The sequence below is a fragment of the Protopterus annectens genome, chromosome 3.part1, assembly GCF_019279795.1.
Source record: "Protopterus annectens isolate FY-2018-M chromosome 3.part1, PAN1.0, whole genome shotgun sequence".
Taxonomy (NCBI): Eukaryota; Metazoa; Chordata; order Ceratodontiformes; family Protopteridae; genus Protopterus; species Protopterus annectens.
In genome coordinates, this window is record NC_056732.1 from 1,326,090,828 (window position 1) to 1,326,112,569 (window position 21,742).

At 40.7% G+C, this 21,742-nt stretch overlaps 1 protein-coding gene across 1 annotated transcript in view; it reads right to left on the bottom strand.

The window, feature by feature from the left end:
- MPPE1 (metallophosphoesterase 1) overlaps positions 1–21,742 on the bottom strand; it is a 1,333,952-nt gene that overhangs the window by 419,717 nt on the left and 892,493 nt on the right. The window contains exon 5 of the mRNA XM_044067363.1: positions 1,174–1,282. Coding sequence (XP_043923298.1) covers positions 1,174–1,282 — 109 coding nt within the window. The remainder of the gene's footprint in view (positions 1–1,173; positions 1,283–21,742) is intronic.

The window sequence follows — 21,742 nt, forward strand, 5'->3', positions numbered from 1 at the left end:
TCCAAGATGAGCAGTAAATCTCCTTGAAGGCAGAGTGTGCCATGAGCCAGACAGGCAACCAAAAAGCTCTGATATAATATCGTTAGATGAAACTGAAGTATTCTTGCATCTGATGCATGTTCAAAATGGCAACATTATTTTTTTCAATATTATTTTTCTAAAAGAAAATTAAGGCAAAGCAGAAATATGTCTTACAGGTGTCGTAGCCCTACAACAAAGCTACTGAAGCACACTGTTAAATGAAGTATTATTTAAATTTAATAAAAATGTACTTTCACAGGACAAAGCTATGACACTGGTTTACCTTTTTCATCTACTGTGAAAACTTAAACTATCTTTAACAACAGTACAGATATATTAATTTCAGGTTATTTTCCATTATTTTCTTCAGAAATCACATTTCATCTATTTATTTACTTATTAACATTTGATTACATGGAAAGTCTGAGTGTGTAGAAGCCCATTTTCAGCAGAGGCCTGGGGGGAAAAGCTCCAAATTATTACAAAACATTTTCAGAACAACAATTTTACAATCTTCAAAAATAAAACAAAGACATCTGCATTTTAAATAATTACAACAAATTAGACATAATATAAAACTGTTAAAAATCAGTACACGGTTTATGACAATCATTTAATATTTAGCTAAATTGTAGACAGTTTATAGAGAAATTAAAGGTAAGTTAATCTAATACAAATAGGAAACACAATATCAAGTGAGGGAAAAACAGGCTTATGGTACACTTGAGAGAAAGAGAAGAGAAATACATAGCAGTAAGGATGTATAAGGAATGAAACAATACCTGTTCACATTTAGGGATATATATTTTTTCCTGGATTTGAGCAAGAACAGAGCCAGATTTTAGCTTGGAAGTTTTCAGAGTGGTTTTGAAGGATGGGAGGGAGGGTGCAGACCTGAGGGATGCAAGTAGGGATCCTTTAAAGTGTACTCCTTATGTTCAGAAGAGTGTACAACATGCTCTCATCCTCAGACAGGAAGTACACTGCTGCGAAAAGCACTTCACATTGCTTCTGTGCATAAAACGTAGGACTGCATCACTAGCAAGCCTGATTGCTTAGTAACAATATCTAATTTGAAGCTTCAGAGTCTACTATTTGTACTAAATCCAGAGTTCATTAATTCAATGCACATAATCACAGTTCAGTGCTCACCTGCCTAGAACAGTTCAGTGCAAAAGACAGCCGGATCAGCTCCTTCTCCTCCTTCTTACAAATGGGGCACCCATCACCCTCCAGAGCTATGCTGTTCACCAGTACAAAGCTGCAAGAAAAAACAGTGTTGCAGCAGTTACCCATAACTTCATTTTTCACAGATATTTTCTTTATTCACAGACTAGCATACTAACATGAACAACACAAGATACTAAATTAGCTCTAAGTCATATTTCATCCGGTCTTTCTTTTGCTCTTGCGGCATATTCAGAGCGCTGCCAATAACTGCTCTTTTTTATTCATACACACATACATTTATAAATATGAAAAGCACACAGATGTAGAAAAATATCAGAGTTATTTCTGTAAATCAAAACTTAACAGGCAGGAAAGTGAGCCATGCAACAAAAACTTCTCCTTTATCCATCCATCCATCCATCCATCCATCCATCCATCCATCCATCCATCCACAACCCCTTTTTCCCCATTTCTGCACATCGGGTTGGGGTGTCACTACCAGTGACAATTATCTAGAGCCAAGGTTTACACCACTAGGTGGCTAGCCCTGCCATGGTAGTTCTGCCACACCACAACCTCACACACACACACACACACACACACACACACACACACACACACACACACACACACACACACACACACACACACACACACACACACATCTATGGCCAATTTAGAGTGCCCAATCCACCTACTGCATATCTTTGAAATGTGGGAGAAAGCTGGAGCACCAGGAAGAAACCCACGTGAACACAGGGAAGACATGCAGACTCTGCAGAGAAGACACCCCGGCTGAGAATCAAACCGGTGAACCTCTTACTGTGAGGATATAACACTATCCACTGTGCCGCCCCCTTCTCTTCTCTTGAAAAGATCTGCTATTATACTAAATTCTTGTACATTCACAGGCATACATGTGTATACTAGGCTAATGAACTCAGGGGCCCTTTTAAGCCTTGACATCCATCTTACACAACTACACTGTCGTATGTCATGAAAGATTTCTGCAAGACACTGTAACCACAAAGAGTAGTGATGTTTAAGCAATAACAAAAGAATCACTGGAGAGGAGAAGGAAAAAATTGTTGTATGAAGGCTTCTAGGATAGCAGACTCTGTGACCTAATAAGTGAAAGAATTGTTTATATAACATAATATCTATATCTAGACTGTTCTACTTAGTGAAGTTGTACCTGGAACACCTACAGTAACCAATTTATTTTACAAAGACAATATGGAAAAAGTTTGCAGATTGAGGCATTTCTTTTGTGGAATGACTCAAGAATGCTGCAATAAATTATGATGACAGAACAAGCCAACACCTTTTTTTTTTAATACAGAGAAATACCACCCAAGGGATTTCATACCAACACGTTTTTAATACCGTCAAAACAATAAACTCTAAAATAAAAAAAATAATACATAAAGTATACAGACAACTAACCTAAACACAAATCAGTAAAAACCATATGAAAGATGGTGTGACTTCACAGGAATACTACATGAATTACCTTTTTAGTCTACTTTCTAACGCTCTGAGTATGCTGCAAAAACGCTAATCCTATTAACATCCAACTCAGCTGCAAGCAGGACTTTACTAAACAAACACCTTCCTGCTAAATTCTGCTGCAAACAAAAGGGGAGATGAAAAAATACACCAAATGAGGATGGATTTTGAATGAAAACAGACAACAGCGTTTCAGACTGCTGTGCCTAGCAAATTATTTCTAAGTTTTCTAAAGGAGTACACAAACCCTTCTGCATCTTGGGACATTAGCAACAGCAGTAAGTAAATGGTACTCCAGCTTAAAGATGCTGCTGACACTGCATAGATTTTTGGGTCTACCAGTAGCAGAACAATTACTTGGTTGTGAATGTGTGAATTACGCTAAGCACAATGCATCTTCCTTTTTAGCTACTGTAACTCTTTACAGATAACACATTACCAGCTCAACACACAGTTAATCCACTCATCAAGCAAGTTCCACCAACATGTGGGTATTCAAAATCAGTAACAGCTGTCTGTGTACCTAAGATGGAATCATAATTCTTCACAGCACTTTCTGTAGTGCTCAAATAGAAAAAAGTATGGGCATGTCTTTTGTACAGAAATTGCTGTTGAAGTACAAGAAAAGAACTCAAACAATGAAAAGTAACTTTTATCAACAGAATAAAGTTTTATTTACATTTACTGGGTTGTTGGGACTTTTGGAAATTGTGTTTTTCTTTTAAGCAAGTCTTAACTTCAATGTACTTCTGCAAAACAAAGAAAATTTTCTGTTGACAATCAAATAAATACTAAATATTCAAGACACAATAACAATTGCACTTCACTTGTAATCAGTTAAGTTTGGCAGTTCTAACTGGTAAGTTAGTAGTACTGTCACATTTACTTTAAAAAAACACAAGGGTATGAATACAAAAAAACATTAGTTAGTAATGTTGCTTGTAACAGCAAAAATACCTTCCTTAATGTTAACAGTAACCATTTTAATATACCTGAACCCTAAAAGAAAGTTAAAGAACAGACTTTCACTTAGCATGGTTACTAATTTTGGAGTTTCTTCCTACATTACAATTTCTGTACAAGTTTAAAAAATATTATACACCTGATTGCATTTTGTAATAAACAAGTAATGAACAAAATGTAATGCAACATTACTGTCTTAAGTATTTTCAGAATCCTATGCACAAATGAAAGAAGTGAAATCTGCAAACGTCTGCCTATGTGAAAATAAGTGTAGCAAGAATGCAGTCTAAGGTAGAAAGCTAAATGGTTCATTGGTAAGAGTCTTTCTTACGACCAGGACAAAGGGGTTTGGGCAAGGGCCAAGGTCACCAAAAGGCTCAATGCACAACCACCCCTCCAAAAAAATAAATAAATAAATAACTGCTGGAGGAAATATAAAACATTGCCCAAAGGGGAGGCTCTACGCCTAGAAGCATCCTGCCCCCAACCATACAAAACTGGCTAGTGACCATATCTCACTAAGCAAAACAATGAGGAAAAGATGAAGTAATAAAATGATATAATGTTTGGGGCATATTTCTTGAAGTACAGTTACACAGTTTATTTTGTTGAAAGTACTTTCTCTACATGAAATTGCAGACAGCAGTGACTAAAACAATATTTCTGGCCCCTTAAATATTTTTTTAAATAAATATCTTCATTAAAGAAAAAAACAGTACACAGTCTAGTCAATGACTGTAGATTCACATTATTAGAAGGAATAACACAACTTAATTCACACTCCAGCTTGTATTTACAATGTAAATTCTGTACAATGCCATATTACTGCGTAACTTCTCTCCACAAAACATTTAACCTCTCACTTTCAAACACCTTACTGTAGCAAACCACATCAGCTTAGTTTCCAAAGTTAAAACAGCAGCCAGTACAAGGGCAAAAAAGATAAAATTTACAGATGCTGTTCTGGAGCTATGACAGATTCTTTCCCACGCATTTCTAGTTAAAAATAGTAAGCTATCTCAACCAATAACATGCAACATGCCATACCAGTCACATAAAAAGCATAATCAGTTTTCCCACATGGCAGCTTTGGCTTCTTTAGGTCTCGAGTAAAAAAAAAATCTTTTCAAATGCCTTATGACACTTGGGGCATGAGAATGCATTAGAAATGCACAAAGTATCGCACCCAACTATGCCCTCAGCCCAAAAAGAAAAGGAAAATGGAAAATAAAGTGCCACTGTGCATCCAAAGTACTGTAAGAATACTGTACATTTAAGCATCACTCAGTGTAAAAACAGAGATTACGACTTTATGCCACTTCCATGTCTGTTGCACAGAACGGCACACTTAGTGATACAAAATCTAAAACACATTTAGAATGGTGGTCTTGTAGCTAAAGTAGGAACGGGATGGTGCTGTGACAAAAGCATTCTTAAAAAGGTGTCTCACACCAGCTTTGAACCAGTGAAACAACCTTCTCTGCCACAATCTGATCGCAAACAAAATGCTGATGTATGGAAGGCAGGACGTAGGAGAAAGTACAGTTGTGTACACTTAACATAAATGTAGATGTTCGAGTGTATTCGCTGTTGCAGTCATCACCTGTGGGTTATCCCTGTTGTGGTAGCCCTCGGCCGGCCAAAATACCAGAGTCAATGTTTTTCTGCATTGGCTGCAGTTGCCTGTAGTCTGACGTCAGGTCGTCAGTGCTATAAAGCAAGGCAGCCGACGTCATTACATCCGTTTTTCTTGCCTTAACCCATCAGAAGCACAAGGAAATAAGGTAAAGTGATCCTGGTGGCTAAAAGCCACCATGAGAAGCTTATGTCTCCCTTGGGAAAGAGGATATAAGGGGGATGGAGGGAGGGAAACCAGGACTGCAGCAGTGAATACACTTGAAGATCTACATTTATGCTAAGTGTACACAAGTGTACTATGTTCTTCGTGTTTCACTGTTGCAGTCATCACCTGTGGGAGGATTCCCAAAGCTGAGGATAGGGGTGGAAGGATAGGTTAGAGCCCTAGGCATGGGTCAGCAAGCCCTGCAGAACTGTAGAGGCACACTCTGCCCTAGACTTAGAAAAAAAGAGGTAGGTGGTAATGCTTTGTAAAGGTATGGACACAGGTCCAGGTGGCAGCTTCCAAGATGTCCCTGGTGGGGACTCCTCTCAGGAAGGCTGTGGAAGTGGAGGCTGCCCTAGTGGAATGGGTATGAATAGACTTAGGGGGGGATTTCCCACGTAGTCTGTAGCAGAAATGGATACAGTGTGATATCAATTTGGAAATAGTTTGCTTGGAAATGGGGTTCCTCTCTGCCCCTGGAGCAAAGCTGAAAAGCAGCTGGTCTGTTTCTCTGAAGGGTTTAGTACAGTCCAGGTAGTATATGTGTTGTCTGTGCATATCTAGCGAGTGCAGAATTCTTTCCCCCTTATTTTAAGGGGTTTGGAAAGAAGGTGGGTAGGTATATGGCCTGGTTGAGGGTCACATTAGATACCACCTTGGGCATAAAGGAGGGGTTAGTCCTTGGAGAGACCCTGTCTGCATGAAAAATGATGAAGGGCTCAACAGCCATGAGTACCTTCTGGTTGAGGTAAAAGCTAGTAGGAAGGCAGTCTTCCAGGAGAGCTATTTCAATTCTGCTGAAGCAGCAGGTTCAAATGGAGGTAAGGTTAGTTTTTCTAAAACATAATTCAGGTCTCAGGCTGGCATGGGAGGCCTTCTGGGAGGTCTGATATTAGAAGCCCCTCTGAGGAATTGTTTAATCAAAGGATGTGAGAAGAGGGACAGGTCTGAATCATAATGGGCTGAAATGGCTGAGGCATGGATTTTAATAGAAGAAAGGAGAGGCGACTTTTGAATAACTCAGCTAGGTAATCCAAGATAAGAGGGGTGGAAGGATGTGAGGTACTGGCTCCTCTGGACTGGTGCTGGTCCTTCTGGCCTCTGTGATGATGTCTAGGACCTGTTTGCTTAACAGGGACTCCTTGTTTGCTTTTAAAGTATTATCCATGCTGAAAGATTGAGAGTCTGCAAGTCTGGGTGCAGTACCCCCCCCCCCCGGGTCAAGAGGTCTGAGATCAAGGAAAGTTGCCTGGGGTGGCTGTAAAGTCAGGCTGCGCAGTAAGGGGTACCAATGCTGTCTGGGCTAATCTGGAGCAGTGAGGATGGCCTTTGGTCTCTCCTCCCTTATTTTGATCAGTACCTTGGGAATAAGAGGCAGAGGAGGGAACGCGTACACAAAGAGGGAGTTCCAGGGGAAGGTCAAGGCATCCACTTTCCATATTAGGAGGTGATACTCCCTGGTACAGAATTTTTGCAGCTGGTGGTTGACGTGTGAAGCAAAGAGATCCACCTCTGGAGTCCTCCACTCCTGAGTGACTTTCACAAAGACTGTTCTGTGGGGCTGCCATTTGTGGGGGTCCAGTAATTTTATGCTTAGGTGGTCTGCCAGGGTGTTGTTGACCCCTGGTAGGTATTGGGCAATTAGATGTAGACCCATGGAGGTGGCTGTCAGCCAGAGGTTCATGGCTAGACTGCACAGAGGGTAAGATTGGCCCCCCCCCATTTGTTGATATACCACATTACTGTGGTGTTGTCTGTTTTTATAAGGAGAACCCCTGGCCTGAGGTGGGGTTTGAAGAATGTCAGAGCCATTTGTACTGCCATCATTTCTTTCTGATTGATGTGTAAGGGAAGTGCTGGGCATCCCAAAGACCTTGGGTGCACCTGCCTGCTAGGTGAGCACCCCAAGCAATGTCTGAGGCATCGGTGGTGATGGTCTGGCCGGTAGGGCAGTGGATGACAGGAAGACCCTTGTTCTTGGCACAGGCTCCTACCCACCAGAGAAACTCAGCCCTTATACATGGGATCAGAGGAAGAAAGGTCTCTAGAGACTGGGAGTGCTGACACCAAAGGTTCTTTAGATACCACTGAAGTTTTCTCATGTGAAGCCTGGCCAGAGGAATTAGAAGGATGCAAGATGCCATGTACCCCAGGGCTTGCAGGAACTTCCTCAAAGTAAGGTGACTTCTGGAAGACAGCTGAGTAAAGTAGAGAGGCAGGAAGCTCTGCTCTTCTGGGGATAGGAAGGTCATTTGGGATGCTGTGTCTAGCAGTGCTCCAAAGAAAATGATCTCCCTGGAGGGTGTTTGCTTCGATTTCTTCTCGTTGATGGTGAACCCTAGGGAGGTTAGGAGGGTTTTGACAAAGAGAAGGTCCTGGAGCAACTCTTCTTTGCACTATGCCTGGATGAGGCAGTCGTCCAGATAAGGGTAAATCTGTATATTTCTCTGTCTGCAAAATGCTATGGCCGGGGCTAAGCATTCGGTGAATACTCTGGGTGCAGTAGATAAGCCAAAGGATAGCGCAGAGAACTGAAAGTGTTGTGAGCCTGCTCTGAAGTGCAGGAATTTCCTGCAGGATTCCTTTATGAGGATGTTGAGGTAGGCATATTTTGGGTCTAGGGTCACTAACCAGGCATTTTTTGTCAGCATAGGCAGCAGCTGCTGCAAAGCTAGCATTTTGAATCTGGGGACCACCAGGGAGGTGTTCAGAATGGATAGATCCAGGATGGGGTGCCAAGTGCCCTCTTTTCTGGGAACAAGGAATATTCTGGAATAAAAGCCTTTGCCTGTTCGATCTGAGGGGAAAGGTTCTACTGCCCCCTGGGATATGAGAGTTTGGACCTGTTTCAGTGCCTCTGCCCACTGATTTGGAGGTAAGTCCGGATACCCTCTTGGAAATGGGAGTTCGCTGAAAGAGAATTTGTATCCCTGAAAAATGATCTTTAAGACTCATTGGTTGTTTGTTACAGAAATCAAATATTCTTTGAAGAGGGGGAGCCTTCCTCCTAGCTTTTGGTGAATGAAGGGAGGGCAGAGGGGGGAGGGTGAGTCATTGGGAGTTTTTGCCATAGAAGGGTGGCGTAGAACTCCCTGCCTTTGGGGCAGGAGTGGTCCACTGTTTGCTTCTCTGCTGGCCCTGGGATAGGGGTCTGGATGGTCTGTCCCTGCGGGGCTTACCTTGGCCCTGTCTGCTAGGTGCAGGGAAGGACCAGTGCTTTGAGGAAAAGTTCCTGCTGAACCTGGGAGGTTGAATCTGAAAGAAATCTTTTACTGTTTGCATAGATTTTCCTTTGTCTTCCATCTTTTTAAGCACCTCTTCTGCTTTTACTCCAAACAAGTGGTCCTTATCCAGAGGTGCATCAATTAGTTCAGACTCAACATGATCAGACAGAGGTTGTTCCTTCAGCCATGCATGTCTCCTAATGACAGATCCCGAGACTGCTGCCCTGCTTGAGGCTTCTAGGGCATCATACCCACAGTGTAATGAGTGTTTGGCCACTTGACAAGTAGAGTGCAGCAAATCTGCTAACTCTTTCGAATTTGCACAGTCAGGAAAGGTAAAAATCTTTTGTTTTGATAGTTCCAAAGTGTGTTGTTGATATTTTAACTTATGGAACTGACAGTTGAGTGCTCTGATAGCTAAATTTGCAGAGGTGTATACTTTTTTACCTCATCTGTCCAGAGCTCTGGAATCCTTGTCAGAAGGAAAAGGATTTTTGGCAGAACTAGTCTTAGCTCCTTTCGGTCCCTGTGTAAAGACCTCTAGGTCTTCAGAAGGATTTCTGTACACGTATTTGTGAGAATGCGGTACTCTGTAATGCCTGTCAGGTTTACTGGGAGCAGGTGGGAGGGCGTCAAGGGCTAGGCTGGATTCATGGAAAACATCATCCACCACTTCTAAAATAGGGGGGATTGCCAGGGGTCTGTGCTGGGGCAGGTCCAGAAGCTCTCTAAGTCTTTTCTTAGACTGGGGGAAATCCTGAGATTCCCACTGGAAATGTTCCCTGAGGTTGTGAAGGGTTTCCCCAAAGGAAAGGTCCTCTGGAGGGGAGGCAGAAGGGATAGATTCCTCTGCATCTGAATCCTCATAAGCAGTCAGAGGTTGTTGTTCCTCTTCAAAATCAGAATAGTCATATTCCTCAGAATCCTGTTCTGTCATAATTTCTGGACAAGGGTGCATTTTCCTTTTAGAAGTTAAGGCCTGACTACCCCAGATAAGGGAGATGAGATCCTCTGCCATTTTAAACATATGTGTTTGGGGTAGTGCAGCAGGAGCAAGATGGTGGCTAGAAGCAGATTCTCTAGGCGTGGCCTGGCTTCTAGGCCGGAGTAAATCCATTAAGAGAAACGGTAGTTGGATGAGAAGACGTTGTCTTTTGTTTAGATTTGGTAGTGCAAAAGGCCTCCTCTTTGCGGCTCCAGACCCAACCAAGGCAGAGACAGCCAAAGACTCAGAAGATGAAGAAGATTTCTGCAGCATACCAGATTCCGAAAGAGTCTTGGTAAAAGCCTGTGTAGACATTGAATCTCACATCAGGGGCTGCGAAAGCGCCTCACTGAATTCCGGAGAACTGACGACCTGGTTAGCGGTAGAATCATTGGAAGGCTTAGCCTTGTGTGGTCTGTCTCTATCTTTATCGCTGTGTTTTTTTAGAATGTCCACGGATTGTTGGCTGATGGATGCCATTTCAGAATGCGAAGACGGAACACGAAAATAACTGTCTACAATAAGAGGTCTACGGTGAATGGTTCTCATGTTAAAGAGGGCACAGAACCAGCAATGGGAGACGTCATAGTCTGGGCCTAAACAAGTGATGCACTAAGAATGGAAGTCTCTGTGTGGGATCTGCTTTCCACAGGCTAGATAACTGTTAACTTTTTCGGACATCATTTATGCAAGAACAAAGGGTCCCCAACGGAGTACTTAGCTTTAGATGTTTTCAGCTGAAATTCAAACTCTGGTAGTGACCGACTGGCACTCGTACGAACTGTTTCTGCTACGGGCTCCATGGCAAGAAAGACAGATGTAATAATGTTGTCTGTCTTGCTTTACAGCACTGACGACCTTACATCAGACTACAGGCGATTGCAGCCGACGCAGAAAAACACTGACTCTGATATTCGGGCCGGCCGAGGGCAACCACAGCAGGGATAACCCACAGGTGATGACTACAACAGTGAAACACGAAGAACATCCCAGTTTACAACAGAAGTGTTGTGCAGTCATGAAACATGTAAAGTCTAAAGAACAAAGCTACACAATAATGTGGTACTTGAAAAAAACAGGTCACCCAGATCTTCATTCCGGCTATACCATCAAGCTGTACATCAAGGCAGCTAAAAGCTCAATTTGTCATAATCATACTAATCTTTTGCTAATGCATACCTTACTATTATATAAAAGCAGACAGCACAGATAGTATAGTATGCAGTTTTGAAATACAAATAACTCCACAGACAGAAAAAGAAACACCCTGTCAGGGAATTCTCTTTCTGTACAGAAGTACCTCACCAAGATGATCACTGGCCTCAAGCAGCTGCCCTATGCAGCTCGACTGAAGAAACTCCAGCTGTACTCGGTTGCATACCGCCTACTCATAGGTGATCTCTGCCTGACATAAAAGGCCATGTCCAACTTGATGGACATGTTGCACCTAAAGAAAACCATATCCCAAGCCACATGCTCCAGGGATCTAAACCTCACCACAACAACAAATAGGACGTGCTGGAGGGATAGTTTCCTGTCCCAGAGACTTCCAATGCCCTGGAACAAGATTCCAATCTAAATTAGGCAGACCTCCTCGCTAACCCTCTTCAAGACAAACCTTGATGAGTGGATGGGAAACAGAAAGTTTAGCCCACGGATCACTTCAATGGCTCTGCTGGTCAGAGGCACAGGGAACTAATCTAAAGGGGTGGCGAAAGGGGTGCCTTCGGGCAGATAGCCTAGTACCTACCTATGAACCTATGTTCTCTCTTTTTTATCTGATCTCACCTCTCTCTACATATACATAGGTTTACTATCAAAATCTCGTACCTAAAATGTGCGCTGACACCTCAGGAATGTCAACTTTACCGAAAACACTACACTTCCGGTCATAAGCAATGAACGTTTTTGCAGGGGGGCAAGCCCCCTGAACCCCCCACACCCCTTGCTACTTATATATATAAACTCCAAGATCGCACAACAGTGAGGGAAAGGGTACATTTCCCGATCCCCACTACAGTGTAATCTGCATTTAAGATATTGAATCCACAACAGCAAATGCTAGTGTGCATTCGCTGTTGTGAGTTCAACATTTTTTTTTGTTATTTCCAAATGTCGAACTACGGCGTTCGGTGTTTCCAATTCAGATGTAGTCCGATCTGCCATTTAGTAGTAAACCATATATTTGTATGCATACTCTACATACAAAATATATAGGTGTGTGTATATATGTATACGTGTGTGTTTTATATATATTTCTTCCAAATGTTCTTGGTTTGACATCTGTTTAGTCAACCACAGCTGGTGTGAGATCACACTAATACATCTAACTGCAGCACAACTGTCAGACTTGAGGAATAAGCCCTTTACTTGATAAAGTGCTATATTGGTGTTAGTGTATATATAACTGGCCATGTTTAGGGAGTGCAGGGGGACTTGCCCCCCCTCCCCGAAAAAAAAACTATTTTTTTTTTGTTTTTATTTTTGTTGTAAAAATTGCACGCACAGTTCTTTGTTGGCCCATGCATGGTAATGTGTTACACTTACTCGAATTTGGAAAACACAAGACAAATTCACTGAAACTTTACTATTGCGGACCCATGAATCACCAGGGTGAACTATGCACTTTTCCCCATTGTGGTGCACTCTTGGAGTTGATATATTTAGCTATGGTGGTGTTTGTTTTGTTTTTCCCTGGTGACCAAGTGGTTTGTTTCCCTTAAAAAAATATCAGTGATCTGTGGATTTGCGAAAGTAAGGTTTCGTTGAAGTCGGTTCACATTTTAGTGGTTTGGGTAACTGTACTTTCATTTAATGAAAGTAGACCCATTTATATACACACAAACACACACACACACACACACACACACACACACACACACACACACACACACACACACACACACTCTACACATATTTACATACCATGACCAAAGGATATACTACTATGGACTCTTTGCTCATCTCTAGCTTTTTCACCACTAACTGTCTCACGGGAAACATCAGGTCAGTTGTACAACATCCTGATTTGAATCTGAACTGCTTATCTCTCATCACACTTCCTGCTACTCTGCACATCTGTTTATCAATCACCTTTTCCTGCACTTTCATGAGCCTGATAAGCCCTGTACTGTCGGCAGTTGTGAATGTCCCCTTTGTTCTTGCACACAATGGAACTAGAATGTTTATTGACCAGTCAGTGAGGATATACCCCTCTCTCCCTCTCCATATTACTACAAGTAGTGTAAGGAGCTATTTCTTACCTAAAGTACAAAATATCTTGCTCATGTCTGCAGTGCCTTCATCTGAGCTTGCTGCTGCTTTCTCTAACTTTATTTTCTTTAGTGCACTTCGCACTTCTTCTAGGGTGGGTTCCCCTTCCTCTTTCCTAGTAGGCTGTGCATGGGACAGTGCAGTTTCCATAGGATCACAGGAGATTACTAGGTTATCGACCCGGAGGTCATTTCACGCCTAGCCGTTTCAACCCAATGTAGTACCATAGAGGTACTAGTCATTATCCAAGATTGTATTTAGTGATGACAGCCCATGTCCACGAGGGTTGTGGGCACTATATCCAGTAAGAATTTACAGTGCCCCATCCAGTCATCCAGGCTCCTCTTGAACAGTGTCATGGAGATGTTCTGTATCACATGAATTGGTAGCCTGTTCCAAAGACGTGGCAGTTGCTGGAAGAAAAATCTGTCCCGCCAGCATGTCCTATTTAAATCGCAGGACATATTTAAGTCCTTGGAAGGGGTAGCCCTAGACCCATTTGATTTGACAGAGTTTTCTTCATTCAGAACCTTCATGAAGTACTCCTTCCACTTGCCCCTGATGTCCTCTGGATTGAGCCCATTCTTTACCTTTCTTGTCTTGAAACCTGCTAAAGCTTCTTTGTCACATTCCAGAAAACTGTGTGTGTGTGTGTGTGTGTGTGTGTGTGTGTGTGTGTGTGTGTGTGTGTGTGTGTGTGTGTGTGTGTGTGTGTGTGTAAATGACATGCATATAAATAAATAAACACATTCACCTCTATTAACCAGGTAGGCCTACTGGGCATACAGGGGTGATCTGAGAAGTAACTTGCTCAAGATCACACTGAAGGCAAATGAGGGCTAAGGGAATTAAACCCTGCATCACAGAAACTACAGCTTATATATATATATATATATATATATATATATATATATATATATATATGTGTGTGTGTGTGTGTGTGTGTGAGTGTGTGAACATGTAAGAATGTGTGGTTGAAAGGGTGAGTATCAACATGAACCACAGTCCAAACTAATCCAAAAAGGCAACAAACACCCAGGCGCCCTTCAGCAAAGTAAGCTTGGCCGAACTACATAAACAATTAATAAAGATCAAAAAACTGCAGATGGACACTAAATATTTCAAGGAATCCTTGAACAGGAAAGATGTCCCTAAGGGTTACGGCTGTGGCAGTTCCCTACTGGGCTGGTAGCGAACTCATCATTCCACAGTCAACTTTTACAGCTATTTGACAGCAATGGGTTTGAATACTTGGAGTTGGTTATCAGAAACAACAACGAAACAATCGAATCACTAAGGAAACATTGAAGCAAAATTAATATATTGCTCGAGACCCAGATTTTCCAGCCAACCAATATGAATACTCACAAATCCTATGCTCAATGCAAATGCAGGAAATTAAAAACAGAAAAATAAAGAAACTTCTTAGGGATGATGAAGAATATCAGAACAACATTCCCTACCCCCTAACCCCACCATCTCAATGTGGCTGGACAAAACTATGAGCTCCAATCACAGAGACACGACTAGAGGGGTTAATGCTACAGAAGTTGTTGAATTTGAAGATGAGCATTTTTTAGATCCAGAGGAATATCCCCCCTCATGCGCTCAGACCGCATCATGAACCAACATCAGAGGAATTCCAGTCGTGGAGCCCAACATCAAGGGATGGTTTATCAACATCCCAGAGGGATGGGCAACACCTTCGAGGGAACAACAGAGGTTCTTGGAGGGGGAGGAGATGATATCATCTACAACATCTTCTACACAACTGAACTGTGAGACTTCAGTTCTATTACCCCCTTTATGCATGGAACAGAATCAAGGTAAGGATTTTACAGTATACAAATTTTCTTGTTTGTCCACTGACACCAGTATATGTGATTTATTATCCAAAGGTATAACTTTTGTTCCTAGTAGACCAATTGATGTAGTACAAACTTTGCTTGAGTTAAAACTATATGTACGGAAATTAAATCTAAGATTTTTATTTCAAGAAGAGGATGTAAATAGAATTGTAACTGACAATTTGAGTATTTCTAGTATTTACAAACCCCCCTTGCGCCCCTCCATTGAATTACTTGAGAAATGTATGATGTGAACTTAGAGGTTAAGTACTAAATATAGATATAAAGATGGTAATAGAAATAATCTAACAGAACTTGATAAAATGAATTTAGACTTTATCAAAAATGCGGTGGGAGTTAGATTTATGAAGCCAGACAAGGCGGGGGTTTGGTTTTAATGAATAGGGATGATTATGTAAGTAAAATGAAAGAGATTCTTAACAGTAGAACTTATGAAAAAAAAGTTCAATTAATGAACTAAATCAAGTATATACTAGAATAAAAGGCTTCTTGCAAGATTTATTAATTGATGGGTTAATAACAATGGATGAACATAATTACTTAAATGTAATGCACCCAGTTACACCAACAATGTTTGGAGTACCAAAAATCCATAAGGATTTATATCAACCACCAATGTATCCCATCGTGGATGCTAGGGGGTCCATAACCTATCCCATGGCCAAATTATTGGATGGGAGACTGAAAAAATATGTCTAGCATGAGAGCCATGTGTGTATAGATTCATGGGATTTTCTTTGGAGGATAAACAATATTGGTTTTGATAAAGACAATGTGTTTATTATAATTGGCATGAAAGATCTGTACAGTGTTATCCCACACATATAGGAGAAGAATGGTTTTGTGACTATTTCCATTCTAAGGGCTTGGACCAAGACCAGATAAATACATATGAACAGCTTCTAGACATGGTTCTCAGGTGAAATTACATACATTTTGACAAAGAAATCTATTGCCAAAAAGAAGGGGTAGCCATGGGATCGGCATGTGGAGGGCTCTATGCGAACATTGTCATGTAAGAATGGGAAAAACGTTTTCTATTCCAATCAAGTTTTTATTCCCACTGTAGTATGTACTTCCATTTTTTAGATGACATTTTTATGTTATGGAAGGGTCCTAATGAAACAATTAGTGAATTTTTGGAATATATTAATAAATCAACATCCTTCCTTAGCTTTACCCATTCAATGAGTAGACAAGAAATTCCATATTTAGATGTACTAGTGAAGAAAGATTTTGTACACTCCAAATTTACAGCTCTAATTTTCCATAAAGTCACATACTCCAACTCCTTTCTACATTTTACGAGCAGTCATCCATACACACAGAAATGAGCGGTTGTGAAAGGGCAGTTTGTGAGGGCTGCCCATATGTGTACTTTATGGGGAAACCTTTTTAGATGAATGTGATGTTTTATCTAAAATGTTTCTAGCGAGAGGTTATCCGTATAGTATAGTTAAAAAACTAGGGGATGAAGTGATTCATAAACGGGCCTCTGGTTTTTACCATCCCATCCTGCAAGATAAGAACACTAACCAATTAATCCACCATTTAGGAAATAACACAAATACAGTTGAAGAAATATTCCAAATTGAAACAGCGAATAATAGAGCAAATAATGTTACAACTCGGCATATGCTTTTATTTCTGCATTTAATGCAGATAGTCAAAGGATCTGTAGCATTATAACTAAGAACTGGGAACTTATCAAAAGGGATAATGATTTGAGGCTGGTTTTGGGGGACCAACCTAATTTTGTATATAAAAAGGGTTTAATTTTAAGACTATGTTTGAAAGAACACCATCTTTGAGAAAAACAGGGGGTATGGTGAAGTGTGGAGTATGTGCCTATTGTAGATATGTGTTGTAAAAAAGTGAAGTCAGTATTAACAATAAACAGGTTTGGATTTATGATAAAGCTACCTGTAATACTTCAAAGGTAGTATACTGTGCTATTTGCTCAGCCTGCACTTGTTTTTATGCAGGTAAGACCAAGCGAAAGTTGAAGCATAGAATGGCTGAACATTTTAGTGACATTTGTTTGAATAAAGAAATGAATGCACTAGCAAGGCACATTTCTCAAAATCATGGACATTCATTTAAGTTCATTATATTACAGGAACTGAGGATATCAGAGAGGGGAGGGGCGTGGCCCATTTACTTGGAGAAAGCAGAGTTAGTGTGGCAAGTGCAACTGAATGCACATTATTGGCCAGGACTAAATGGCACTGAGTCCATCTAGTGCCTTTTAAAACTTAAAGCTTTGCAAAGATGATACATGTAACAAACTGTAAGAAACAAAGTTGGCTAAGCACCTATTTTTGTTACTTTTTACTACTATGTTAATCTGTATTACAACAATGTTACTAATGTTCAGGAAGGTGTCTGGCTTTTAAAGAATGAGATTAGTTTGCAGAGAAAGGGTGTGTGAAGATTTCATGAATGTCATTGGTTTAAGGGAATTTAAATGAAAAAGCGGTTTTGGGATGTTTTATCTGATGACGTTCCAAATAATATAATAGCGGGACGAAAGTGCTTATTTGTTTTTAGGGATATCTGCTGTGGTTGTGTTTTAAAAACCTTTGGATTAAACTTTTTTACTTCACTGAAGGATGCCTGGGTGGTGATTTTTTTTTTTGAAAGAGTGAGTTTGACATAGTCTGAAAGAGTTTGGGTGCGTGTGGGTGTGGATGTGGCTGTGTGCATGTGTGTGTCTATCAATATCAGTCTTGCAGTACTTTTTAAGTCTACTGAAAAACATGAATATAGTTGCAAACTTCTATTCCCATCTGCAGATATGACACTATTACACTTGAGAAAATGAATGTCATTTCATCATTTTTAAGTCTTTCCCCAAAAATCATCTGTACAGTTTAGTTGGGTAAAACCTACAATCTAATACATCAGTGGTGTTTCAAACGGCTCAATTATAGGCCAGTATATTTTCAGATATTACAGTCATAAGCTTGGATCATTTAACATGTTAATAGCAGCTATCACAAAATCAATGACTTTATGAGCATCGGCCTCAACATCTCAGGCTTTCCATGCTGCATACTAATCCAGATCAAATGAAAAAATCATTCTAAAATATATTAGTACACTGTTGAAAATACAAGCTTGTTCATTAAAATACTCTGGGTATTCATCTTTGTTATACAAATTAACTGGCAGAAATGTGTGACAATGTCAAATAACGTCAAACACACTTTGCAGCAACAAGATTTTTTTTTTCCAAACTAAAAATGAGAACCATGTGACATTGAGTACAATTGCGCAAGTTCTACTAACCTGCAACCGCAGATGTTCAAATTTCATGCTGCCTCAGTGGCATACAGGTTCTCCGCTAGCACAAACCCACAATGGCAGCTCTCCATAGGTCAGAATCCCCTCCTCTAACTCTCTGTTATATGGTCTAGATGACTAAGAAACCAAAAAGAAAACAGGTAGCAGGCATGCAGTCGGCAGCAAATAAGCACTTTTCATCAGCTCTACAAAGCTGACTTCATCAGAATACATTCAATGTCCGTAAAACCATATATATATATATATATATATATATATATATATATATATAGTAAAGTTCACTCAACTGGCACAACATCAATTAAAGCAACAGCCCCTATAAAAACATCTCAATTTTAAGTCCAAGAAACCTCAAACTTGATGAACTTGATTTAAAATGGCAAGTGAAATTAAATGCTTATAGTCATCCTGGACTAAATGACTCTTGTTCAATCAGTAGTGTGCTGAAATTAAACAGTCTGAAGAGGTGACCAAGTATAGGTCCCTAAGAAGCTAAAGAGTGTATGTATATACATGATTTATTTACATATATTTAGTACACACATTTTGTAAGTAGATTTCTATTAGGGGAATTTTTTTCAAACATTTTTTCAAATATAATTTTCAGAAAAAATGTTTTTAAACTTTGGTTTATCTATGTTTTTTAGTAGTCTTAGTCATTATTTGAACGGATGAGTAAATACTATTACTTAGGATTATATTATGTTAATTTGCTGTTAAAATTACTTGTACATACTGTTTAACCTTTTTCTCAACATTTTAAAATTGAGATGTTTTTATAGGGGCTGTTGCTTTAATTGATGTTGTGCCAATTGAGTGAACTTTACTATATATATATATGGTTTTACGGACATTGAATGTATTCTGATGAAGTCAGCTTTGTAGAGCTGACGAAAAGCACTTATTTGCTGCCGACTGCATGCCTGCTACCTGTTTTCTTTTTGGTTTCTCTGTTATATGGAATTGGCTAACCCCCACCCATCAGAGGAAGCCTAACCCCTGACACAAAAAAATCAGTTATTCAGACTTTCAGTACTAAGAGGGAAGAATCAAGAAGGACCAGAAGCAAGAATTGCCTAAAATCAACCAATTTGCTGCCAAAGAACACAAACACAAATAACCAAAGCCAACCAACAAAACAACAAAGTTGGAGAACATCGAACTATATATATATATATATATATATATATATATATATATATATATATATATATATATATATGGGTCCACTTTTTAATCTCGAAATACTGAATTCCCGAAATTCAGTACTTCGAGACCACAATGTAGAAAGCCCATAATCACAAAAGTACATAATCCCGAGTCTGACAATCCCAAAAGGTTTGTTTAAATGCAAGATGTAGCCTGTAGATGGCATACAGAGTACATCAAGTAACAATGGCATCCGTTAGTCACGCTGCACCTGGAAGTATTGTGTCAGTATACCAAACCACAGTCTCACAGGAAGGGAAGAATGTCTTAATACTTGAGGGTTACATATTTCATCTGGAACAGAAAGCTCCTGAGAAAAAGTACTGGTGCTGTAAGTGGAAGTCAACCATGCAATGCAAAGGTAGGCTCGTAACTGTTAGGGTTGCAACCGGTGAACAGTTAACCAAGTCTGTATGGCACAATCATAGTGGTGATCCCATAGAAAAGGAGAAATATGAGCTCTGCAGTAAACTTAAACATAGGGCTGTAGTGTCCAGAGATGCTCCCTGCCTTTTAGTGGAAGACGAGTTAGCGTCTACATCTGTAGACATAGTGCCTGACCTGCCTAATAGACGTGCCTTACTGCAACAGATCGGCAGAGTCAGACGAAAGTATACAACAGGCTCATCATATAATCCTGAGTTAACCCTCTGTGACTTAAATGTGCAGGACTTCCCATTAAAAACTGGCAACTTTGTGCAAAAGAAAGTTGTAGATACAAAGTACAGTTTTGTACCTACCATAAATGTAGATGTTCGAGTGCTAATACAGCTGCAGTCATAACAGATGGGTTTTCCTGCCATCAGGCGGGTCCTCGGTCGGCCAAATTCCAAAGTCTAGGTCCGGCGTCAGTTGTCGTCGCTTCTTCCCTGACATCAGTGCGACAGGGGTATAAAAGAACCAGCCGACGCCATTTTCTCCAGTTTTTCTTGCCCCAGATGTCAGGTGCCCCCAGAAGGAAGGCAATACATAAATTTATGCAATAATGCAATGCAGTATAATCAAAAAACAGTAGTTGCAAGCAAATACACCATAAAAGAATACCCCAATCAGGTTGTATGAGGAGGTATTAGCCATTAGGCCTGTTCCAGAGGGGAAGGAGGGAGGGAAACATGGACTGCAGCTGTATTAGCACTCAAACATCTACATTTATGGTAGGTACAAAACTGTACTATGTTCATCGTGCATACAGCTGCAGTCATAACAGATGGGTAGAATCCCAAAGCTAAAATAAGGGCGGTAGGCACTAGGTGGAACTAGGAGGAGCCAGGATGCCCTGCAAAACTGCAGTGGCAAAACCTGCTCTAGATTTGGAGTATAAAGGCAGGTGATAGTGCTTGGAGAAAGTATGCACAGAACTCCAAGTGGCAGCTTCCAAAATATCTTTGGTAGGAACCCCCCTGAGGAAAGCTGCAGAGGTAGCTGTGGCCCTAGTGGAGTGAGACCTTATGCCTGCAGGTACAGTTTTACCATGAAGAGAGTAACAAAAGCATATGCAGTGGGCTATCCACTTTGAGAGTGTCTGTTTGGAAATAGACTTCCCTTGAGCCCCTGTAGCATAGGACACAAAGAGTTGCTCTGATTTTCTGAAAGGCTTTGTTCTGTCCAAATAATAACGTAGTTGCCTGTGAATGTCCAAAGAATGTAGTAGCCTCTCCCCTTTGTTTTGAGGATTGGGGTAAAAGGTAGGTAAGTGGATAGCCTGATTCAAGGCTACCCTGGATACTACCTTTGGCATAAAGGAAGGGTTGGTTCATAAGGAAACTCTGTCCTGATGGAAAATGATGAAAGGTTGCACAGCCATGACGGCTTGTAGTTCCGAAACCCTGCGAGCTGAGGTGATAGCCAGCAGGAAGGCTGTTTTCCAGGACGAATATTGTAGTTCTGATGAGGCAGCTGGCTCGAAAGGAGGGAAAGTCAGTTTCTCTAGAATGAAATTGAGATCCCAAGCAGGCACTGGTTGTTTCCTTGGGGGTTTAATATTCTTAGCCCCTCTGAGGAACTGTCTTAAGAGGGGGTGAGAGAATAAAGGAGGATCAGTGTTGTATTCTGCAGAAATGGCTGAGGCATGGATTTTGATGGAAGAGAATGAAAGTCCACTGCTTAGCATCTCAGCTAGGTACGGTAATATTTGAGGTAAATTCAATATTCCAGGGTTCTGGCCCCTTTTCTCATTCCAAGCACAAAACCGTTTCCATTTGGCGGAGTAGGCTTTTCTAGTAGAAGGTCTTCTGGCCTCCAAAATGACATCCTGTACCTCCTTGGAGAGTAGGGTCTGTTGTGATTTTAAGGAATCTTCCATGCGGCTAGATTGAGTGTTTTCAGCTGACTGTGAAGAGTTTTGAAGTTGTGCTGAGTCAGTAGAAGAGGC